Source organism: Tympanuchus pallidicinctus, unplaced genomic scaffold (genome assembly GCF_026119805.1).
Source record: "Tympanuchus pallidicinctus isolate F22 unplaced genomic scaffold, pur_lepc_1.0 scaffold19, whole genome shotgun sequence".
NCBI lineage: Eukaryota > Metazoa > Chordata > Aves > Galliformes > Phasianidae > Tympanuchus > Tympanuchus pallidicinctus.
The window spans coordinates 3,504,914-3,527,350 of NW_026294710.1; the positions used below are offsets into that span (position 1 = coordinate 3,504,914).

The 22,437-nt window shown below is 37.4% G+C and overlaps 1 protein-coding gene across 1 annotated transcript in view; it reads left to right on the forward strand.

Annotated features, from left to right (window-relative positions):
* Window positions 1–22,437, forward strand: part of COG5 (component of oligomeric golgi complex 5) — a 177,904-nt gene that overhangs the window by 58,828 nt on the left and 96,639 nt on the right. The window contains exon 7 of the mRNA XM_052681177.1: window positions 16,127–16,257. Coding sequence (XP_052537137.1) covers window positions 16,127–16,257 — 131 coding nt within the window. The remainder of the gene's footprint in view (window positions 1–16,126; window positions 16,258–22,437) is intronic.

Sequence of the window (22,437 nt, forward strand, 5' to 3'; positions counted from 1 at the left end):
GTTCCGCTGCTACAGCTCTTCCTGATAATTATTTCACCTTATAGCTAGTTTCTGTCTGTGCAAATGGGTTTTTGCCAGTGCAGGGTGTGTCAGTTCCAGGATAAAGTGCGATAAGTTACACCATCAAAACGATTTTGCATACCTAGGCTTTTTGCTGGTATAAAAATACTGTGGACTATTGACTTCATTGCCAGGATTCTGTATGCTACTATAAATTTCTAATCTAGTGTTGGATTTAATGTAACTCTTTTTTTAGTTAAAAAAAAAAAAAAAAGAACATAGAATCAACAGTTACACTTAGTAAGCAAAGCTAGTGAAAAATATTGGATGAGTCACACTGAATACTGTGAGTCTTCTGTCCCCCTTCTTTGTCCTCAAAACAATTTGATGGGGCTGGATGGCAGATGGGCAGAAAACCTATCAGCGTGTGTTGGAAAACTGTTTCCAGATGAAGAACAGTTTTCTTAAGTTATTTGTGCTCCTTTTTTCTTTGTTCAACACTGACTGAACTAGTCAAAACGTTTTAAGCATATTAAGCGATAACATATTAAACAAGTCTATAAAATATTTAAATGGAAACTAGAAGTTAGGAGTTCTTAGAAATATTTACATTAATATTTGAATCAGTATAAATCTTATGATACCTCCTTTTGAATCTTCTAGAAACCTCGTGCTGAAGATAAAATGTTGGGTTGTCACGGTTGGTATTCTGTTGTACTGAAAATAGTTAGGATCATCTGGTGAATTTATTTCTGAATCCCAAATGAGCTATGCTTTCACTTTGTTGTAGGTGCTCAGAAATGATTAAGCAATGAGACATAAGGTTTATGGTGATCCACCCAGGAGACATTTTGTATTAAAGTGTTGGAACACCCTTTGTTTTTCATGGACTGTTTCAGTTCATGTGGTGCTGTGCTTGAACTGGGGTGAAGATTTTAATGGTTCTTCCTTGTTTGTTTTTCTGGTCATTGGTATTAAAGGTATTAAAGGGCTGAGAAGGTCTGCCCTCTGCTTGTAGTTTGGGAAGATCCAGCCTCTTAAAATTTATGTAAGGTTAACAGTCTGCATAATTTTGCAGAGTATGAGCAAGTTCTTGGCAGGAGGTGCCAAAAAGCTGTGGTAGATTTATGTTGTGCTCTGTAGTCTCAGAATTAGTTCAGAGGACATTGATGATAACAGGTGACTAATAATACAGCATGAAATAACTCTTATGTTGCGGATGACTCAGGTGGTTATCAATTTCTAAACACATTTGCAAAGCAAAATCCATCTAACAAGTGAGATTTGGAAGTTTTTTTGGATCTGCCTGAATCTTGCCATACATATGTAGACTTTGGGATCTTTTCCTATCCACACTGTATGAAAAGGGGTGGGAAACTCCTATAGTTTTTTATACCTCTAGTATCCAGTAACTCTCAAGCCCTTGCAGTGTCTCAGGTATGATTTTCCTTACATTAGCTGAATCGCTGTTCTGCAGCTTTTTTTTTTTGCTTTTTTTTTCTCTCCCTTTTCTTATAAAATGCTTTCTGCCTGCAGGCTCTGCATGCAGTTCTTGCTGATGAATTGTCTTCTCCTCAAAACGTCTCTAGAGCTGGAGTCAGCTAAATGATCGCTTTTAGGAGACAGTGAGAAAAGGGTGGCTGAAAAACAGCTTCTTAACCTCTCCTTATCAAGCTTATCCCTTGCAAGTGTTGCTTTTGTAGCTTCCTTTGTATCAGACACAGGCTTCTCGCACTTTGCCCCTTCTTCTTTCAAAGAATTCCTTTTGAAGATCTGGCTGCTAAATATGCTGTGGGAAAGGGAAAAGACTGCATGACTGCATTGCTAACTTCTGGCAATGGAACATTGCAAACCTCGTATTATTGGTAATACATACGTATGTGCAAATTGTATGATCAGATGAAATTCACAGATAACCCATTCTATGATTCCATGGAATTCATAGATGCTACAATCAAGATAATAATTTGTTTTAAAGATGCTATTTAGCTCTCATGACTTCTGAAAACATTGAAAATGCAAAGCAAATGTGCTCAAGAAGTTTAGAAATAGTGTAACAGAGTAAAATATCCATGCAAATACTTCTTTGAAATGTTAGAACTATGCCATGTTTTCTTGAGGGCTGACTATTTTTTAACTTTTGGCATTGTTCCTACTGACGATTGCTGTCATTTTCCACAGAAAGAAACGATGGTTGGGTGCCTTTTTTTCTCTCACTGCTTTTTGTGGTCGTAAACATGATTTGCTTCCTCCTCTTCAGGGGGAAGCTGAGAGGCTAAGTCAGCTTGGAGGGTACAGGCAGAATGAAGAACATATATATAAACCTCTGACTCTCAAAATATTGGTCCTCAAAAACATGAAGCTAGAAGTATTCTGACATGTTCTGTTGTATCAGACCAAGGACATTTTCTTCTTGTTGTTTGTTTGTTTGTCTGTTTTTCCTCCTCTTGGAAATGTTCTTTCACAGAATCACAGAATCATAGGGGTTGGAAGAGACCTCCAGAGATCATTGAGTCCAACCCCCCTGCCAAAGCAGGTTCCCTACAGCAGGTCGCACAGGTAGGCATCCAGGCAGGCCTTGAACATCTCCAGAGAAGGAGACTCCACCACCTCCCTGGGCAGCCTGTTCCAGTGCTCGCGCTCCAGTGCTCTAGTGCCACTTCTTCTAGTAGTCTGTGCATTTTACTAATTTAATTAACATGGTTCTCGCACTGTTCCCAGACAGATGTCTCTCTCTTGGTTGCTGAGGGATCTTTACACTCAATTTAACTGGTTTCCATCTCACCGTATTTCTGAAATTGGAATCGTGTTCAGCTTATTTTACCACTGCAACAGGCTTCAGAGATAGAAAACTTCTGTCATTCATAGTGGTGTATGAACACTGAGTGATGATCTCTATTGCTCCCCCCTCCTGCCTTTTTTTTACAAGCCATTACTTAACTGTGGCTGTACACAAGAAGATGGAAAATGAGCACTGAGCATTCTCTGAACTAGTCAATGAAATTATTTTCCTATTTCCTGCTATCAGATACAAAATTTTATTATTGAAGCCTGACTCTCCTATGGAGTGCTCTGTCTTACCTAGAGTGCCTTTGAAGACCTGTCTGTTTTCCCTTACTCCAGCAATTTGCCTCCATCCGTAACACTGCTCGCCAAAGTCAGACAAAGCATAATTAACTTTGTGGATGAAAATGAGCCTTCAGAGGAGTTAGATAAAACTTGGAATTGTTGTTTTCTGGGAAGGTTTGACATTTTGAAACACAGTTTTCATTCAGTTCCTGATGAAGCCCAACCTGTCACAAAAGAGAAATCTGAAGAAGTTTGTGTTTTGGAATTGCAAAGGCCTTATTTGTCTTTCTCCTCTAAATTAGTTTGTAACATAATACAACATAATTAAAATATTTTTTCTTGAAATAGGAAGCAGTAGCTGCTTCCAAACGGTTACTGAAATATCTTACAAAACAATGCATTCGCTTTTGATTTGCCATTTGGCATGCAAACATGATGCCAAAAATAAAACTGCCTTGCAGAGGTTACAGTTCTCATTCTTAGTTCCTTAACGCAGAACTAATGGAAACTGTTAAATCAGACATTTTTACACTTGTGCTTGAGTCTTTTCTTGTAGGACCTATACTGCCCTTCAGGCGCTGGAGAAGGGGAGGGCAGCCCCCAGCCCGAGGGCCAAGCCTGCAGCCTGCCTGGAGGCACTGCTTTCCTGCCACGTTCCTGTGCCTCGGTCAGGCCTAATGAGCCATTTTATTTATGAATATGATCTGTGTAATGTCTCCTTAAATGCAATCAGCTAACCCTGCCTTTTTAATTACTTACAATGATTTTAATTGGATCAGAACGCAGCAAGAAACATAAAGCAGCAGTGTAATAGTGTTAGCAGAGCAAGGCCTCTGCTGGGAGCTGTCGCCAGGTTCCTCCATTCCCAGCCCGGCTCCAGCTGTGGTAGGTGGCTGTCAGCTGGCTCAGCCCTGTGCCATGTTGGCCTTGCTGGTGCAGGTTCTGCTGTGTGCAGCATGTGAGATACCACACTCATTTAAAGCGCTCGGCAACTGGAATTTGGCAGTATTTCAGGCTCTGAGACTCAGAAAAACTTTTTTTACTCTGAACAGTAGACCAGAGTTGAGCTTTTGTGTGCCAGTGTCTTGATTGTGCTTTTGGACTAGTGAGACTGTCAGGTCCCTCTCACTGCTTTCTGTTTGCCCCTCAGCTCTGCAGGCCGCTACTGTGTGTTCCATGTGTCTTCAAAGACAGCGTGCATGTGTTTTTTCCTCAGCTAAGAGCTGAGAGCACAGCTCATCCAGAAGTTGGTCCTCTGCAATCAGTTTGTTGACAATCGTTTTACTTGGCTCTGGAGATCATATGCTGGTTATTTTTTCAGACAAGGCTACTGAATTTCTAGTGTTTCAGTGATAAATGGTCATAAATATATCAATACCATTAATACTAAAGAGCAGTGATAATCTTTGCTGAATTTTCTGCTGAAGATGAATATTTATTTTCACATTTTTATTTTTGCTAGGCAAAACAGACATTCAGTTTATTGGAGAAGTGTAAATTGTATTTGTGCTGCAGTATAATAATTTCTTTAGGAATGGGCTTCTATAAGCAAGTTCAGCAAATACTGCTGAGAAATTGTTTTTCCTCTAAATTTTTTAATTCCATTTTTTTTTCCATCAGAAGGAAAAGGTGTTTAGTCCAAACATTGGCACTATGAGCGTTAGAGAAGAAGCTGTTTCTTTCCCGATCTTAAAATGATTCATAGCTGTCTGTGGTGAATTCTACAAATTGTGCTTTCTGAGGCCTGAGAAGAATCTGTTGCCAGACTAAATATTATTTAGAATTAGAAGAACTGCAATAAAAATTATGAGGGAATCATATGAGTACACAATGAGTCTGTATGTTTTGACAGTTTTGTTTAAAAGTATTAAATTGCTAACCATCTTTTGTCCTTGGAGTAGCACTTTTATTTTGGTCCAAACAATTTTTTGTGTGTCAATTATTAAATATAATTAGGTGATAAACAATTGTGCAATTCTACAGAAAAGGAATGCATTTATTTAATAACAATTATTCATTAAATTAAATGTTATCTGTTAACATTTTGTGCCTTGAAGAACTGGAAGGCTTGCTTGCTTTCTTCTCTGGATATAATTTTTTTTTTTTTTTACAAGTTCTTGTTATCATTTAATTCATTATTTTGAACTCTGCTACTCAGGATATTGATTTTTAGTTTTGAGTGTGTGTGGTGTCAGTGATAATAGAAGTTAGATATGTCATCGGTATTGTGTATGAGAAGGCTTGGCTTTTGATTTTCCACTACATTACAATTATAAAGGTGCATTCAAATTAAATTTTGTAACATAATCTGTGGCAATTCCCCCTTCATATGATTCCTAATTTTATCAATATAAGTTTTGTGTGTATGTGGTTGTTTTTTTCGTTTTTTTTTTTTTTTTTTAAGAACAAAAAGCTCATCGATATACATTTAAGAACCCAGATTAACCCAGATTAGTGATAAATCATATTACACTTTCAGGTTATTGAAGATCTTACATGGGTAGCATAAACAGTAAGATACCACAGCTGTCTAAAGGCAGTCACTGGGCATGCATTAGAGTGTTGTTTCTTTTAGGGTCATCTTTGAAGAGCAGCTGTGCAGGTGCATTGTTCAAATCCCCTTTCACCTGTGCTCCTACATGAGGAATCATTTAGGCTTGTTATCTGGCAGGTTTGGGAACAGTGGTGGACAATGGAGAGCATTGTATATGGGGTGGGTTGGGGAGGTTCGTGGCACTTCCTTCATTTTCCTTGCATTGTATTGTCATTGCAGAGGCAGCTCACTAATTAATTAAGTGCTCAGGGCAAGAGCTGCTTTTTACCAATTTGTATCTACAAACGTTTTTTAACAGACTACAACAAATGTTGAGGAGAGAGAGAAAAAGATTAAAGCTTTAAATATTCTTTTTAGAATTTTGCTACCCGAATTGTGTAAGATAGAAGCTTTAATGCATCATGGCAGATAACTGCTGTCAGTCTTTGACTCGTGGTTAAATGCTTTGTATTGCTATCGAAACATCAAAAGGTAGGCACCTGTAGAGGCTCACTTCAAATATGAACATTCAGAATCTGATCACTGTTGGGTTTGGCTTTCAAGCAACGTTCTTTTCTTGCACATCCTCTTAGTACTGCTGCTAAGTTTTGTTGTTGCTAGAAGAACTGGTGAAAGTTCTGGCAGACTGAGTTGATTTCTGCCATAAGCTCATCGCTAAATTTTAATAAGGCTTTACTGCAGGAGATGAGATATTGTATGATGTTTTAAAATTGTGCAGCGATATTCAAGTTGTCTACAAAAGCACTCTGGATAACACAAGGTTCACTTTGGTCTCACACAGAGTGTCTGAAGAACACAAAGCCTGTGTGATTTATAGCATACACAACATCTGTTGACGCTAAAAATGATAAAATCAAGTAAATCTTCAGCTAATTGCAGGTAGTTATTGATGGTATGCCAAGAAAGAGGTGGGAGGAATTAAATAGGCATTTATTAAAGATAAAAATTATATATACTTTTAAGTACTGAGGGAGTTAACATGATTAGTTCTAAAGAAAATGCAGTTCTGCTTTTGCAGAAATATTTTCCTGAAGGTATAAGTATGAAAGAGGTGAATGGTGGGTGTTGAAAAGAGGCAGAAGAGACCCACAAGGAGAGAAGAATATGAAAGAAGTATTTGCAGCTTTCACGTATATAAGTAAAGAGAAAAAATAGTATCACCTCTTATCTTATCCAGGGGCCAAGGTAAATAGCATGGCTTTTGTTTCATTTGATTTTACAGCACTGTAGTACTACTGATCTTAAAGTACCTCCTGGTATTTTCAAATATGTGTTAGAAGTGATCCGTGTACAATCTGACAGTTTTGGATACATGCTGTAGTGTAAAAACAATGATAAAAATAATAAGGAGGTAGCATATAGCTCACTGAAGTGAAAAAAAGTGCAGCTAGAAATGGCTAGCTCTGTAAGGTAGCTGTAGACTTGTGTAACTTAAGGTCTAAAACTCTTCATATGCATACCTCTGTTAAAAATGTATATCCTGATAAAAATGTATTTCAAAATTAGGGCTTTAATCAGTAACATTATATATTAAAGCGCACAAATGAACAAACATCTCCTCTGCCCTCCTTCAAGGGCACTGATTCAGCAAAGAGTTTGCCATCTTTGCTGCCTCAGCAACCAAAAGGACGGTTGGAAAAAAAATAGTTATTTTTGACTGAGATTTTTTGGAATACATCTTTTTTTTTTTTTTGCATTGTATGTATCTGCTGCAACATGCTGCAGCAGTGATAAAAACTGAATCGGTATATCTTTATGTAATGCTGAGTATTTTAAAAACTAGCATATTGAAGGATAAAATGAATGATATTTAAAATAATATTTAAAAGCTGTCAAAAATAGTGGTACTTTCAAGTCAACATGTAAATTCAAGTTCTCTCATATTTTTCTACTCTCCACTATTTTGATTGATTTCATGATTGATTTCAGTTATGATGCTAACTTAGGTAAAGAAGAGAGCATCAAAGTCATGTACTTGCATTTAGATGAGCCCCCATCTCTGTTCTGGAAAGATTTTGTTCAGCCACTCCAGCAATGCAGTTTGAAGGGCATAATTCCTTTACATGGGTGTATGATACAGTTGCAGTATATTTTCAGTACAATTCTCTCTTGCAGATATGAGAACACATTTCATCCTGTTTCATTTTGTATACTGATGCGATGCTCCGTTTCAGGGAAGATTGCTCATTGTGCAGCTTTTGGGATTTTAAGCAAGACTTTCCTGACAATGAAGATCCTGATTTGTGTCTGTCTGCTTAAAATTTATTATTTAAAAAAACAGAAAAAAAGACATTCTTCGTCCCTTTGTTTTCCAGCCTTGGATGCTCTCCTGAAATTTGAACCAAAATGCTGTTGGCATTGATAACAAGCAAGCAGTGCAAGCTACTGGCATAGATGGGAGTTGGGGGAAAACGTGCAAGGTGGAAGGGAAATGATGGCACTGAATTGCAGACTAATACTTGCATCTTTTAACAGCTCATGTTGCAGCATTTTTTCTCTGTCTTATTTTTGAGCATGATGTCATTCTTGTCTCTTTCAACCCTTACATTCATTTCTTCAGTGGTCTCCAACTTGCCTATGTTCTATATTATACCTATCTGTCCCCCTTTTTTTTTTTCCCATATGCTACACACATTGCTTTGCATCTGTGATGGTATGAAGAGTGTTCAAAACAGAAATAGGACAGCTAGATTTTTACTAGTGCAACATGTTTTATTTTTGCTTAGCTCCAAAAAAAGCCCAAGAGGAATGTTGACTTGTCGAGGTATTACTGCTTTGTTGCTGCAATAAATTTGATTTTGAAAGTCCATATACATCTGAAGGACAGTGCATTGCCTAAATTAAACTTCAGTAAATTTGTTACGGATAAATATTTTTCTCTCTGTTTATTTTTAATGAAGAACTATCTCTTAATTATCAGATTAGAACATGGACTTTCTAAATAATACATACACATAGTATTTGTTTTTGTGATTATAACATTGTGCTGTGAATGCTGTTGTAGTTGTAACTCAAAGGTACTTGTGTAAGACATTTTTTTTGAATGTTTTCTGATTTATAGGCTAGAATATCAGCTAGAATATATGGCATGGAGCCCATTGCTGCTCCATCATCTAACGACTGATGACGCAAGGCATCAGTGATGCAGGTATTTTGTCACAGAGAATTTAGAAAAATGCAATTTTAGCTAGTAAAAAAGTTTTGTGAGCTCCCAAGAAAGTTTCTCCAATTGGCTACTTTTAAGAAAGGCGTAAGAACCTTTGTGTGGTTTTTAGAGTTCTTCTTCTGTCTCTTTTCCTGCCTGGCTGCACCTCTGGGAAAAGTCTGCCTCCAGCTTCTCCCAGCCACCTGCTGGGCAGCAGACAACAGAAGCGAGATCTCTGTACTGATCTTTCCTGGGTTGACAGACAGTTCTGTTTGTCCTCATGCCCATGTGCTTCAGTCTCTTTGACCGTTTTGGTGGTTCCTTTTGGGCTCACTTGAGCATAACTTACTGAAGGTTAGAATCACAAATCATACAATATCCCAGGTTGGAAGTGACCCACAAGGATCAGTGAGTCCAACTCCTGGCTCCACACACCACCACCCGAAATGCAGAACCTAGCGGACGTTCATTAAGATTATGGGTCTGAATGCAGCACAGGGAAAAAAGACAGGGGAGGATCACGTGGTGGGAAACCTCAAAGGAGTTCAAGAAATTCTGCTTTAGGTCTAAGTGGATGTAGGAGTAGTGCGGTATAACTAGTGATTAGACCTAAGTAATGTTTGTCTTGGTATGCTAAGCTATTTTCTGAATCATGGCATTTTCACAGGGATGTCTCCAAAATATGGTGCTCATTGTTAAGTCAGGGATGATGATAAAAATAGATATCAAACTCATTTCCATCAATTCCAGATCTTGCCTGACATCTGATTTCCAGCCCAGAGAGTAGGAATTAACTCTTCCATCGAGACAGTTTAAATGCAGCTTTAATATAATGTTAAAAATGAATAGTCGGGTTTCTTCAATACTTCTCCCATCCTCTTATCAACTTTGAATGTATTTCTTGAGTTTTATGTGTGCAGTCTGGAGAGACAAAGCAAGTTTCCTCTGTTGGTACAGAATGGCCACAGATGATGATTAAAGCATTGGTTGGGAGGGACCTGAAGGATCATAAAGTTTCAACCTGCACCTTTCATACTAGACCAGGCTGCCCAGGGCCGGGCCTTGAACACCTCCAGGGACGGGGCATCCACAACCTCTCTGGGCAGCCTGAACTCACACTTTAAAAATCAGCAATGATTGTTTTGAGGAAACAGAAATCCAAATGCAAAATGACACCCATTCCTTCCTCCTCCAACTGTTCACAACAAACATCCCTTTGTTTTAATATGATAGAAGTTACATTTTTTTTATATCCAGGTGATCACTTGTTTTGGAGTGTTGAACTCAATTTTATTCTGAAGTCCTACTCTGGTAAAATAACACACTGTAGATGACAGATGAGATCTTTGTACAGGTAGAGTGCCCATGTTTAAATGAGTGGTTCAGGTTTATGCTCTCTTTGAATCATTTACTTTCACCAGTTTGGTTCTTGTACTGTTGGCCTGATTTCCTTAGAACTTAAACGTTCTTGGCATATGATTGATATGACAGGCTGAGTAGTTTTGCTTTGTTTTCAGTTTTCATGTCTCCTTTCCCTAAGGGCATCTGTGAGAAACTGTACCTGATTGTATAATACTTTATTTCCTTTTCTGGACTTAAACAGCATGAGTGTGTTCGCACGCTGCCCAGGAAAGCAAATAGAAGCACAGTAACACTGGCCCCGTTCTGCTTCTGACTCCAGCAGGATGGTTTTGCCTCCCTTAATGTTGCTCAGACAGCTGAAATGCTAAACCTTATGTATTATGCATATGAGTAGTTAATTTTTAAGATGGGAGAAATTGGTTAAATAAAGATCAGTTTTCATAGGAACTTAATGGCATTTTAGAGGTAGAGAGATATTTTATTCTCAGTTCTTTCACAGAGGAAAGGAGAATTTTGCAGGAATCTGGATGTGTAGGAAAATGAAAGAAGGACAGCAGGAAATTTGTGAGTAGCTGGCATTAAAATTTTCTTCCTCTCCTGTAATGAATTCATAATCCCTTCATAAAAGTTTCAAAATTAGTCTTTTAAGATTCAAAATTGATCAGTGTCTAAAGTATATCTAAAGTATACTGTGTATTTTATACAGCACAGTGTAGAGCAACATTCTTATTTTGAACACTGCACAGGGCACCATAATTTACACAATTTTTATAGGAATAAACAACTTTTTTTCAGAAAAGCTCACACTGTATAAAATGACAATAAGATATTGTTTCATATTAACTGTAGTGGAATCCATTTCCCTTGATTTAAAGACTTAATATAAGCCATGCTACAGCGAGTGCTTAGGAGCCTGCTGCAGGGTTTGGGGCAGACATTTCAGCCTATGCAGAGAATTATTTTGCTTAAAGCAGATCATGGAGAAAGAATCTTTTCTGAGGCACCAGCTTCCATTTTTGAAGACCTACAAATGTGCCTGCTCTTGCCATTCCCCACTTGCTCTATGTATCAATTGCATAGGAAATGTAAGCACCTACAGAAAGCAGGCTGTTCCTTAGGTTAGGTTATCCATCTATTCCACTTAAGGAATAAAGATGGAATATAAAATAATAGATTGATTTAACCAGTAGATGAGCATTGGGTTTCTGCCAGGGTATCAGGCTCTTAAGCTAAATTCTAGGAGTTTTTTTAGTTTTATATTACCTGCATTATTAAAAACAAATGAACTTAGTAGGCCTAACAGCTTCCCAAGCTGGGGGTTTGGATATAACTGGGGCAAACATGATGTCATCTTTCCTTTTTGCTAGCAAGTGCAGTAGTTAACATTGCAGTGAGGACCATGGAAGTTTCCATGATGGATGAGATTGTGGCCCATTCGAATCAGTAAATTACTTTGAGATACTTTAGAAGTAGATGGGAAAAAAATTTCAAATTGATCCTCAGCAGTTCTAACAAATCAATCAACTAATTGTGTTTGTTTTGAGCTTGTATCCAGGCACTGCTGTAGGTATATAGACTAAAATTCATAATAACTCCCTTCAAGAATGGAATTTGTCATTACAGAATGTTTCTCCCTCATAGGAAAGATTTTATGTGCTTTTACAGTATCTGTCCTTTTACTTCTAATTCTTTGTAATTCAGATATATAGTGTAAATAGTGATTTGGGTTCGGCTTTGTGCACATCTTCTACCAATTTACATTCCACCAAGAGCGGAAGTTGTAACCTGTCCTCTCATTTTTGCCAGCAGTGGCTCTTTTGTGCCTGCATTGTGCATCAGATGGGAGAGTAGTAGTTTCTTAGAAAATTGTGATTTTTCTTCATTTTCAAAAAAGAGCAGCCTTAGGACACAAATGTTACAAGATGTCACCAACTTTTCCCTCAGCTAAGAATGTGAAAGTAATGGAAAGCAATTAATTAAAAAAAGAAATAGTCCCCAAACATTCCTCAAACAGGCAAACAGAAATAGTAGAGAATTTCAAGAATATTTTCTTTTAATTACCCCCAATAGCTTCATCTTAATTTATCTTTGTCTGCTTCCTATGTACTCATTGGGTAAGTTGTTCATAGGGAATCCACTTCAGCTCTTCTAATTCCCTTCCAGAACTTTGCTGTAACTTTGCTTTTTGTTCTTAGCGTTGCTGATGCTGCATCTCAAAGCACAGAAGGATTTCTCTTTTGGCTCAAGTATCCTCTTGACTGACTTGGTTTAATCACATTGGTTTGTTACTGTCTGTCCTGGTTTCCTATGCGTTGATTCTCTGGTTTTCATCAAGAGCTCAAAGTCATCAGTTTAAATAACGAGCATAGTGCTGTTCCTGAGAAGCTTATAGTGATGCTAGTTTCATCATTATCCTGTTTTTCAAATGCTTGAATATTTACTAAGAAAATTCAGATTTTTTAAAATCTTCATTATATATTTTCACAGTGAATTTCGAGGTCAGAAAAGAAAATCGTGTCATAGAAAGATTCTAAATTGTTGAGACAGAAAAACTCACTCTTTTGCACAGAGTATTGTTTTCTACCTAGTGTATTGTACGTATCAGATCTATGTCTGTTAAACCCCTCTTATATAACTACCTGGGAAATGGTGGTTTGAAAAACATAGCTGTAAGCAACATCTCAGGCAGTGGATTAGAAAACTGTTCAGGTTTAATAAATCGAGAAAATTTGGAATTGTAATGACAAAAATCTTTTTCCTTTAAGAAATACAAGAAACTAACCCTTTCTTTGGCTGAGGTGCATTAAATGTCACTGATTCCTAGGGCTCAGTGCATTTTGTTTTGACATATAATATTTTTTGTTCAAGAGAAGGATTCAGCAGGCAGTCTGTATTTTAAGTCCTTAAAAAGTCATTTCCAGCTGTTCTTTCCAAGCTTAATAAGGTGTGATAGTTAGAAGGGAAGCAATACCACAGATAGCAGAGGAATGGGAGGTGAAGGAATGGGAACAGCACCGTATTTCCCTTCTCTAGTTTCCTTCCTTGCTTCAGTACATGGAAGTGACTGGGGCAGAATGCTTCAGCTCTTGCCGATGTGAGGGCAGTTCATGCCGTGACTGCAGCCCTGCAGTGTAGTGGAAGTTTATATGGTTCCTAACTCATTTTAGGCACAAGTGTTTCTTTATATAAATAGTTAACTAACTAAATCTACTACGCTTTATGTTGAAAGACAGGAGAAGTGTGGAAGTCCTGCTAACCCTGTGGTAGTGATCGAGAACAGAGCTGTGAACATTGGCCAGCTCTATGGAGGAGCTCCTCTTATGGAGGAAAGCTGGTAAATTTTTAACTGGGCTCCAGTCCCCAGAGTCTCTGCTAACTAGAAGATAAGCCTTTGCACTTTCTTTGTTTTTGAGATGTAGACACGAATTCCTTACAGACCATCTCACTCATACTTCTTTGGCTACAACTTTTCTGGTTAGACTGTGTAGTTACTTAGAGACTGCGCACAGCAAGAAACTGGATGATGGCACTGCACAAATGCGTGGAGAAGAATTCTGCTTTTGCTAGTGCCTGGTAGTATCTCACTTCAGGTGACATATTTTCTTTTTTAACTAAAACTAGCAGCTTGGAATATGCAAGTTCCTCTACAATATTTTAAATACACTGGAAAGTGCTCTCAGAAATACCCTTTGAATTTTGCATAGTCCTGTGTGGAGCCAGGAGCTGGACTCAGTGAGCCTTGTGAGTCCATTCCAGCTCAGGGTGTTCTGTGACTATGGATTCTAAATATACTGAGGTTCTGGCTATGTGTCAGCTGCCTCTGCTGCGTTCCATCAGTGTGGTCAGCAGTGACAGCTTCACTGATGGCAGTACAGAAGTGTAGATATGTTCTGTCTGTGTTGCAGCTTCTACTCTTATATAGTAAGGTCAGGAAAGCACTGCAGATATTTCTACTGCAGACTCACTGTCTACATGAAAGCTGCTCATCATCTGAGAATAGTATAATATGATTGCTGGGGCTTCTCTACTGCTTAGAGCAGTAGCTAACAGCATCCAGAGCAGGCTGCCTAGACTGGACCCACAGAAAGGCGCTCTGTTAAGAAGTCCCACGGAAATGCATTGCGTCCCAAATATTTTGTTAGGATTGCAGGGAATGTGAAGCAAAGATGCAGATTTTGGCAGATGAGCAGGAGGTGGCTGCCAGTGTGAGGCACAGATGGAGCATTTGGAGAAGCCAAAGCAGCATGGGCTTTCTGTTCCTTTCATAAAACCATCGGACTGATTAGATTTTTAGCACCTGAAATGGCCTAATTTAGGTTTAGAGATAAAAAAACAGTAGGGAAAAACAGTTTCTTTTTTATTTCTCTTTCACAATATTTTTTTCTTTGAATTTAGGAGATCAGGACCACATTTTGTTTTGTTTAAGCAGCCTGCTTGTGTAGAGTGTGATTTTATTATGAAAGTGAAATCCACAGCAAATTTCTTATTTGCTGGGTGGATAGGTGAGTCTTTGATGATATTTGCACCTTTTGTAGTACCATGTTGCCAAAAATCTGCTTGGCAGTAGATGTAAAGTTTGGCTAGTTCTTTGCACTTTTTTTTTCGATCTTACTATGTCAGCTGACAAGTACAGGTCAAAAAAATAATGTTCACATTCAAGACACTTGTTGATTGGTAACTGAGTGTATAGTATCAGTTTTAAGAGGTTCGTACGAAAAACACATTTGGATATGCAGCTTGGTCACAGCAAAAAATTGTTCTTCTCAAGAGAAGTTACCTGGGTAAGAGGAATGTCATAGCCCCTAGCAAAAAACAGCTTTGTAAACATGTGTTTGTGTCAGGCTTCATTAACAGCCTGTGCAACATGAAATGTACCTCCCTGCTGCTCACCTGTCCTCTGACTCCTGTGATCAATTTTAAATGGGTACATGCAGACAAAAGCATTTGCAGGTCTATTCTTAGTAGAGTGAAGCCTATTTGACACATAGTACTGTTAAGAATGTTGATCTCCTTTATTCCTTACTCAGCTTTATGCAGCACTTCTGGAAATTGTTTGTTTCAGTTCCTTTTGCTGAGTTTTTCACATACAAGTGCTCTTCTCTATTGTAGCCGTGTAGTGATCCGCTTGGAATTCTGTGTTCAGTTACGAACATATGGTTGCAAAAATGAGTCTGATGCTTAGATCACTTTATTGTGAATAAACAAAAATAACTGGTTACTAAAGTGAAAGTTTATTTAAGATTTAAAAGCTCAGCTAGCCTAGTAGGGATAAGTCTATGCCTTAGTAGACTTACTGGGAGGACATAAGGGAAGATGACTATCAGGAAGTCATTGTTATAAATGGAAATGGTGAAACATTGTGAAGGAAGTATCTGGCACTGAGTGAAAGATTAAATGGTTTAACCATGTTTACATAGGCAGTGACAGAAGTCAGCTTTCAGTGGATTTTCACCTGCCCTGCTGAATAATGTGTGAATGCTGTACTGATGAACAGCTGGTTTCTATCATGAAAATAAATTTTGTGATATTTGCATTTATCTGCAATGTTTAGAATTTTAATTTGTACTTGAAGTATAATTTGAACATATAAGCACATAATATGTAGAGATTGTCAGGTATTAGAGAAAATTATGCTTATCAAAACATCTGTTTAGATAAGTTCAGTTACATAGTTAGTCCTTTGGGACAAGGATGTGACTTTCTTGTCCCTTGATGCACCGTAACTGAGATTCTTGAATTCCTTGAACTGACAGCTTTTCCAAAGTGTCTGATTCTAGAGAGGCAAATGAGATGTATTAAATATGCATGTTTTTGAGTAACAGTCTTTTGATTTTCAGTTTTTCTCGAACAGTTCATTCTTTCAGCATACTCCGTTGTCAAGTGTTTTATGCAAAAATGTTCTTTGGAACTAACTACAATTTCTAAACGTTTTAATGTGTTTAAAATGTTCCATTTTATTATATGTCAAGCTTATCAATATTTTGTTGCTTTTTTAGATTACCTTTCTCAAGGGATAGATCTGTCTGGAATAGAAGTAATTGAAAATGACCTGCTTTTTATTGCAAGAGCTCGGCTGGAGGTAGAAAATCAGGCTAAAAGGTTACTTGAGCAAGGTGTGGAGACTCAGGTAAAATACATGTTCTTTTTTTACTTCCTTTCACAAGTGAAGTTTGAAGGGTGCTGTGAGACTTGATTTCCTTTGTTTGGTCTTGCATTTTCTAATGGATGTTAAACTTAAAACCATCTTACTTTCAAGAGAAAGAAATTCACATATCAGTATTCAGATTCACATATCAGTATTCAAAGAAATTGACAAAAGTAGCTTTGTGCAACATATTTATTTTCAAAAATAGCATTTTGTAGGATCTAACCCTGAAAATTTGTGAGGAAGTTCGTGCGGACAAAAGAATTCTAAACAGTGCGATAAAAAAAACTGCTAATGAAGAGAATTTTGTATTTAGCACAGTAAATGACATTGCTGATATTGCCAAGCTTTGCAGGTAATTCTGGAAAATGTAGTTTCTTAAAAGTAAGAAGATTTCTGCATTTTAGCTGTGCAGTTATGTAACAAAACGATTTGATGGATTTCCGATTAATACTTTAAAAGGCATTGTAGACTTTGAGGTAGATATTCACTATACTCATAATTACATTCTTCTATACTAAATGTAATTATCTACGTTTTTAATAACCTGACTGTGTGTGTTATTTAACTATTTGTAGTATTATTTGTACTGACCTGTTTTTAAAATGTGTATTCCCTTGGCTATTAAAAAAACCCAACATATTTTAATCTCCAGTACTACAGTAAGAGGAGAAATCTAGCACAAATTCCTATCAGCTTTTTTTTTTAAATTAGAAAACAAAGTGTATTAGAACAAGATGTTTCTATGCTGTTTGTTAAAAATGGTTAACCTCGTGAGGCAATGTAGCATTTATTTGTAGTATTCGATGCTGACATGAGAGCAGAACATAAATGGAATGGAAAATCTCGTAATTAAATTGGCTTCATTAGATAATCGAGGATTAAAATGATCATTATGTATCGTCTTATACCTCTCATTGTAAGTAAATGTGGTAAATACCGTTCACTATTTACTGATAGCAAAATGATAGGGGAAAAGAAAAATGCTGTTTTTTGCGTAATTACTATTCAAATATTGAAACTCCCGGCTTTTTGAGCATGTTGCTGAACATGAATTGGGCTTGTTACAAGCTATGAAATATGTGCTATGTTAAATGAAGACTGAACGATGATAGGGGCTGAGAAAAATCTATTTTAAACATAGCAAAAGTCTTCATCGGTGTCGACCCCTTCTAGTTTTTCATGTCAGATTTGACCTTCTCTGATAATTTTCTCTTTATATTAAGTACTAAAACAGAACTGACAAAGATTCCCTGGGGAAATCAATCCCACTCTACTTGAAAAATTGACAGATTTATTAGGTGTTCCAGGCTCTATCCAGGTAATCAAGAGATTATTAAAGGATTTGCTTGTTGTGCTTTAGCCAGGGGCCTGTTTCTAGCAAGAGAGATTGTTTGGAAGATTGTTTAGAAGAACATTTTTAGTGTTTAGTCCTATCAGAAATGGGTATTTTTATTAAGTAATGTCGGGCTATGTCTCACAGATTTGTTGTTGGATACAGTTTGTTGATTTAATGTTGGAATAATAGTGTGTTTTATAAAATATGCATGCAGACATTGCCCAAGAAATATGGAGTTTGAAATACGACCAACGGCTTCTGTGTCTTTGGTTCTTAGTACTGTAGCTGTTTATTGACAACCTGGTTTACATTTATACCTTCCTAGCCCTGAGATTTCCCACAAAGGGGCATAGAATCTTCATCTTTTCATGTGCGCTTTGTAGTACAGTATTTTTTAGATAAGCTGCCTTTTTGATGATTCCTATTGTGGTAGCCAGGTCTGTACCGCTGAGAATAATGCAGGTGTATTTTGTCCAGGTGGTGTCCATGAGCCAGCAATGTGCCCTCACAGCCCAGAAGACCAACCGTATCCTGGGCTGCATCAAAAGTAGCATGGCCAGCAGGGTGAGGGAGGTGATCCTGACCATCTACTCTGTGCTGGTGAGGCCTCAGCTGGAATATTGTGTCCAGATGTGGAGACCTCAGTACAGGAGAGACTGTTGGAGCACGTCCAGAGGAGGACCACAAAAATGATCTGGCCTTTGAATATCTGAAGGAGAGCTACAGGAAAGAAGGGGACAGACTCTTTAGCAGGGTCTTTTGTGATAGAACAAGGGAAATGGCTTCAAATTTAAAGAGGATAGACTTAGGTTAGATATAAGGAAGAAGGTTTTTACAGTGGGGGTGGTGAAGTGCTGGAACAGGTTGCTCAGAGCTGTGGTTGATGCCCCATCCCTGGAGACTTAAGGCCACGTTCTTGGCCCTGGGCAACCTGACCTAGCTGTGCATATCCTTCTTCATTGCAGGGAATTTGGACTAGATGACCTTTAAAAGTCCCTTCCAACTCTAAAGAGTTTATTATTCTATGATGTAAGCAAAGGCTTCTATGTGTGCTCACAGCAGTAACTTTAAAGCCGCCATCTGAGTATAAACCAGAAGAGTCACTCAACATTTCTAGATTTAACAGGTTTTCATAGAGCTGCCAACCATGCTTGTCTTCCTAATCCTTTTAGAAACAGTAAGCCTTCTCTGCTCCTGTGGGCAAAAGTAAAGCAAATAATGGTAAATCCATTCAAGTGGAGGTAGCAATGGCTACAGGCATTTTTTTTATTGCATTGTATGCTTTGTTACGCACTCCTGGTGTACATAGTACAGATTAATGCTCTGTCATGAGCAGCATCAAGAAAATTGATTCAAATTCTGTTCTTACTGTTTAGTCCTGCATTTCTTCATAGCTTTCCTTCACACTTTAAGCAGGCTCATAGCAGATAGCGTAGAAATCAGGAGAGACGGCTTTAACAGAGATACAACCAGAGCATTATTATATGCTCTGGTCAGTCTCTTAGAATATACAGCAGTGTTTTCTGCCTAAAAACAAGAAGACAAGAGAAGGTACGTAGCTGTCTTGTAACCACGTGAAGTGTCCCCTGCATTTCTTTGGCTTACAGGAGGAACTCTAGGTAAAATGATCTAAATTTTCCTTAGACACCACTTTTTTCAGCAAGTGTATTGTGTAAGGTATATATGAATAGTAAATTATTCACAACAAGAGAAACCACTCAATCCTTTATAGACAGTTCTGCTGGACAGTGTTGTGGCTGCTATATATAGAAAGAAAACTTACTCCACATCTTAGCTCATGCTTCAACTCCTTTCTTTTATATTATCATGCTTAGTGCTAGACTTCATATTACAGCCAGGACAGGTGGTTGCCCACACTTAGTTCCCTCAGGTAATTAAACTGTTGATAGCATAAAGGGCCAGGTAATGTGTACACAAAAGAATACATACCCATCTCTCCCATCTTTACTTCTATTAAGATGTAGCACAAGTTGTGAACTAGGTTTAATGCTTTAACCACAGTTATGGGGCGTCTCTAAGTAAGAAGGGTAGATTTTTGCAGGCTTTGTACTAGTATGTGTGAAATGGGTTAGGAACCTATGCTATTGCTTTTGACCTTACCAATATAAACTTTGTTTATTTGTTAGGATCATGGTATCACTGAATACAGAATAAAACATATTTAGGTCAAACAGGACATGATGTGAAGATGAGAGCAGAACTCAGAATTCCTTGATTATGCACCCTAAACACAGTTTATGTTACAGAAAACTTCCTTGTTTTTCTACCTAGCATAAATCTAGTGAGAGCTAGATTCATTCAAAATAGTGAAAGTTTCTGGTGTCCCTATAGTGAAGTTTCTTGATTGTATTAGAGAAAGCAAAAAATAATCTCCTTTGTTCAAATGTTGAATTGTCTGCAGTTTTTCTTTAGTATATGATTTTTTTAAGAGCTGTCCTAATTATAATCTCATAGAATAAAGAGGGAAGAAAGCAAGCAAACAAAAATAATCCTAAATTCTATTTCTGCAAGATGTAAACAAGATGAATATGTAAACACTACAATCTGAGCACAAATGTCTCAATTACTTTCAATGTAATCTTTATAATTTTGCCAAATTGAACATATTTGGGGGTATTTTGAATTTCCATATTGTATCTGACTGAGTAGAATTTATTGTGATCTGTTTTGCATTCCACTTCATACTGAGTCTCTCCTCTAAGTTGAATTGGCTTTAGAACAACTACAGCATTTTTTCCTTTCATTTTTTAATTTAAAATTATTGATTAGACATATAATTGTTCTAGTCTAATGCTACTTAGTGCCTGAGATTGAAGGATGAAGTATCTGCATAATTAACCAGTGTTCTAGAAATTGCTTATCAAAAAGTTGCTCAATTTATCTCTAATCAGGGTCGTCTAAGCTAGGTGCTTAGTAGTACATTTTGCAGTAGAACAGCAGGATTGGGATAGTAATCTGATCTCCTTCTCAGACCAGCATTTAATCTCATGTCAAGGATCTCTATTGCTGTCCCTAAGGGATTGGTGGGAGCAGTATGCATATAATTGAGCATTTTTCTGGAGGTGATCATCAAGAAAGTACACATTGTTTCATATCAGGATCCTCTGAGCTGAGTGCTTATGTAGCACAACTTGCCATGTTACAGCAAGATTGGTGAAATTAATCTTAAATCCTTTGTAGGCTGGCATTTAATATAATGTCAAGGATCTTAAGCAATACATAGTCTTTCTTACCCTGAGGCAGCATGTTCCAGGCATGCAGATGCACTTGGAGGTGCTCAAGGTATTTACGTATCAAAAATGGCTGGCATTGATTCAATTCAGTTTTTCACTGAAAAGATATTTTCACTTTTTTTTTTTTGTGGCAAAACCCACAAAAAATGATAATGTTGCATTCTTGAGTTATTTCTAAAAATTACTGCCAAACACGTGGCTTTTGTAGCAGTACTGTGTGAGTAAGGGCATGTGAACTTGAATTTCTAATTACTAATCTTACATACTTCAATAAGATTATGTGTTTTATTAAAGCATTCTCTTTCTTGGTTGTCTTTGGTATAGACCTTGTACAGGTATATGAATGTGCTGTCTAAAGCTGTCCAGTCTGTGGAACAGTGCTTGATTGTAGAACAAAGTGTAATGTCAAAGTAGAACGACACTTAGCGTGACCCACAGTTGAGTGGTGGGCTTCTTAACTTCTATCTTTGGTTGATTCAGCTTAGGATGTACTGTATTGCACACACTGATGTCCTGCACGACTCGAAAGAAAAGCTTGACTTCTGGATGTTTTCCCCTGCCCGTTGCTGCTTTTTCATGCCAGATACCAGATTTTATCCTATTAAAAAAAAATTTTATAAGATGATGCAAATGGAAATTGATTTCATTTTGCATCTAATTGTATAAATACGAAGTGATCATTATAACAGAAAATAAAGTAGAAAAAATATGAGCAAATAATTCCCAGTTCGTCCATGACCATCTTTGTATCCATATACTGTGGGCTGTCCTCATAAAAAGTATGGAAAACTTGGAGTTGAAATGCTACCCAGATTATACATTTTTTTGAAGTCAAAGAGCAGCCAATATTTCTTCTTGTTTTTTTTTTGTTTTTGTTTTTGTTCTGACATTTGTTTCTACTTTGAAAGCCAGAAGTTGGGATGTAACCTTGTCACTGTCAAAAATTTAGCAAGTATGGTACGCATCAGGCAGTAGCTGTTAGGTTTCCTTTTTATCCTGTAATCTGGATTCCCTGGAGGACATCCTGGTGAAAAAGCTGTCTCAGTCTAGTTTCCATAATAAAGTGATTGACTATGATACGTTATAGAAATGGAAGGCATTTTTGATTTTGATTTGAAGTCAATTAGTTGAATCTAGAGTGAGAAGACTATGTATGTTATCTGTAAAAAAGGAAAGTTTGTACCTATTTGCTACTTCTGGCATACAGTGAGGGTGGTAGCTATACTTAACTTTACGTCATCTAGTTTTGCTTAGTGAAGACTGAGGGTGAGATTCAAAGCTTTTTTTTTCCTTCTTTTTTCTCATTAGCTGCTCAGTTGCTGTTCGGAATTCTAATGTAGACACAGAAGAAATTTCATCATGTCATATTGGCTTTCATTGTCAATAATCACAGTTATCCTTTCTGGCACTTCAGTCTGTTTAATTAAAATCCTTGGAGCTTAAGCTGGTTTTTGTTTTTTGTTTTGCGATAGTTCTGTATGCATATAGAGCATTTTCATTTCATGTGTTTATGTATCTCTACTTCGTTCTAACCTTTAAGTTCCTTTGTCACAGAAATGTATTCATGTT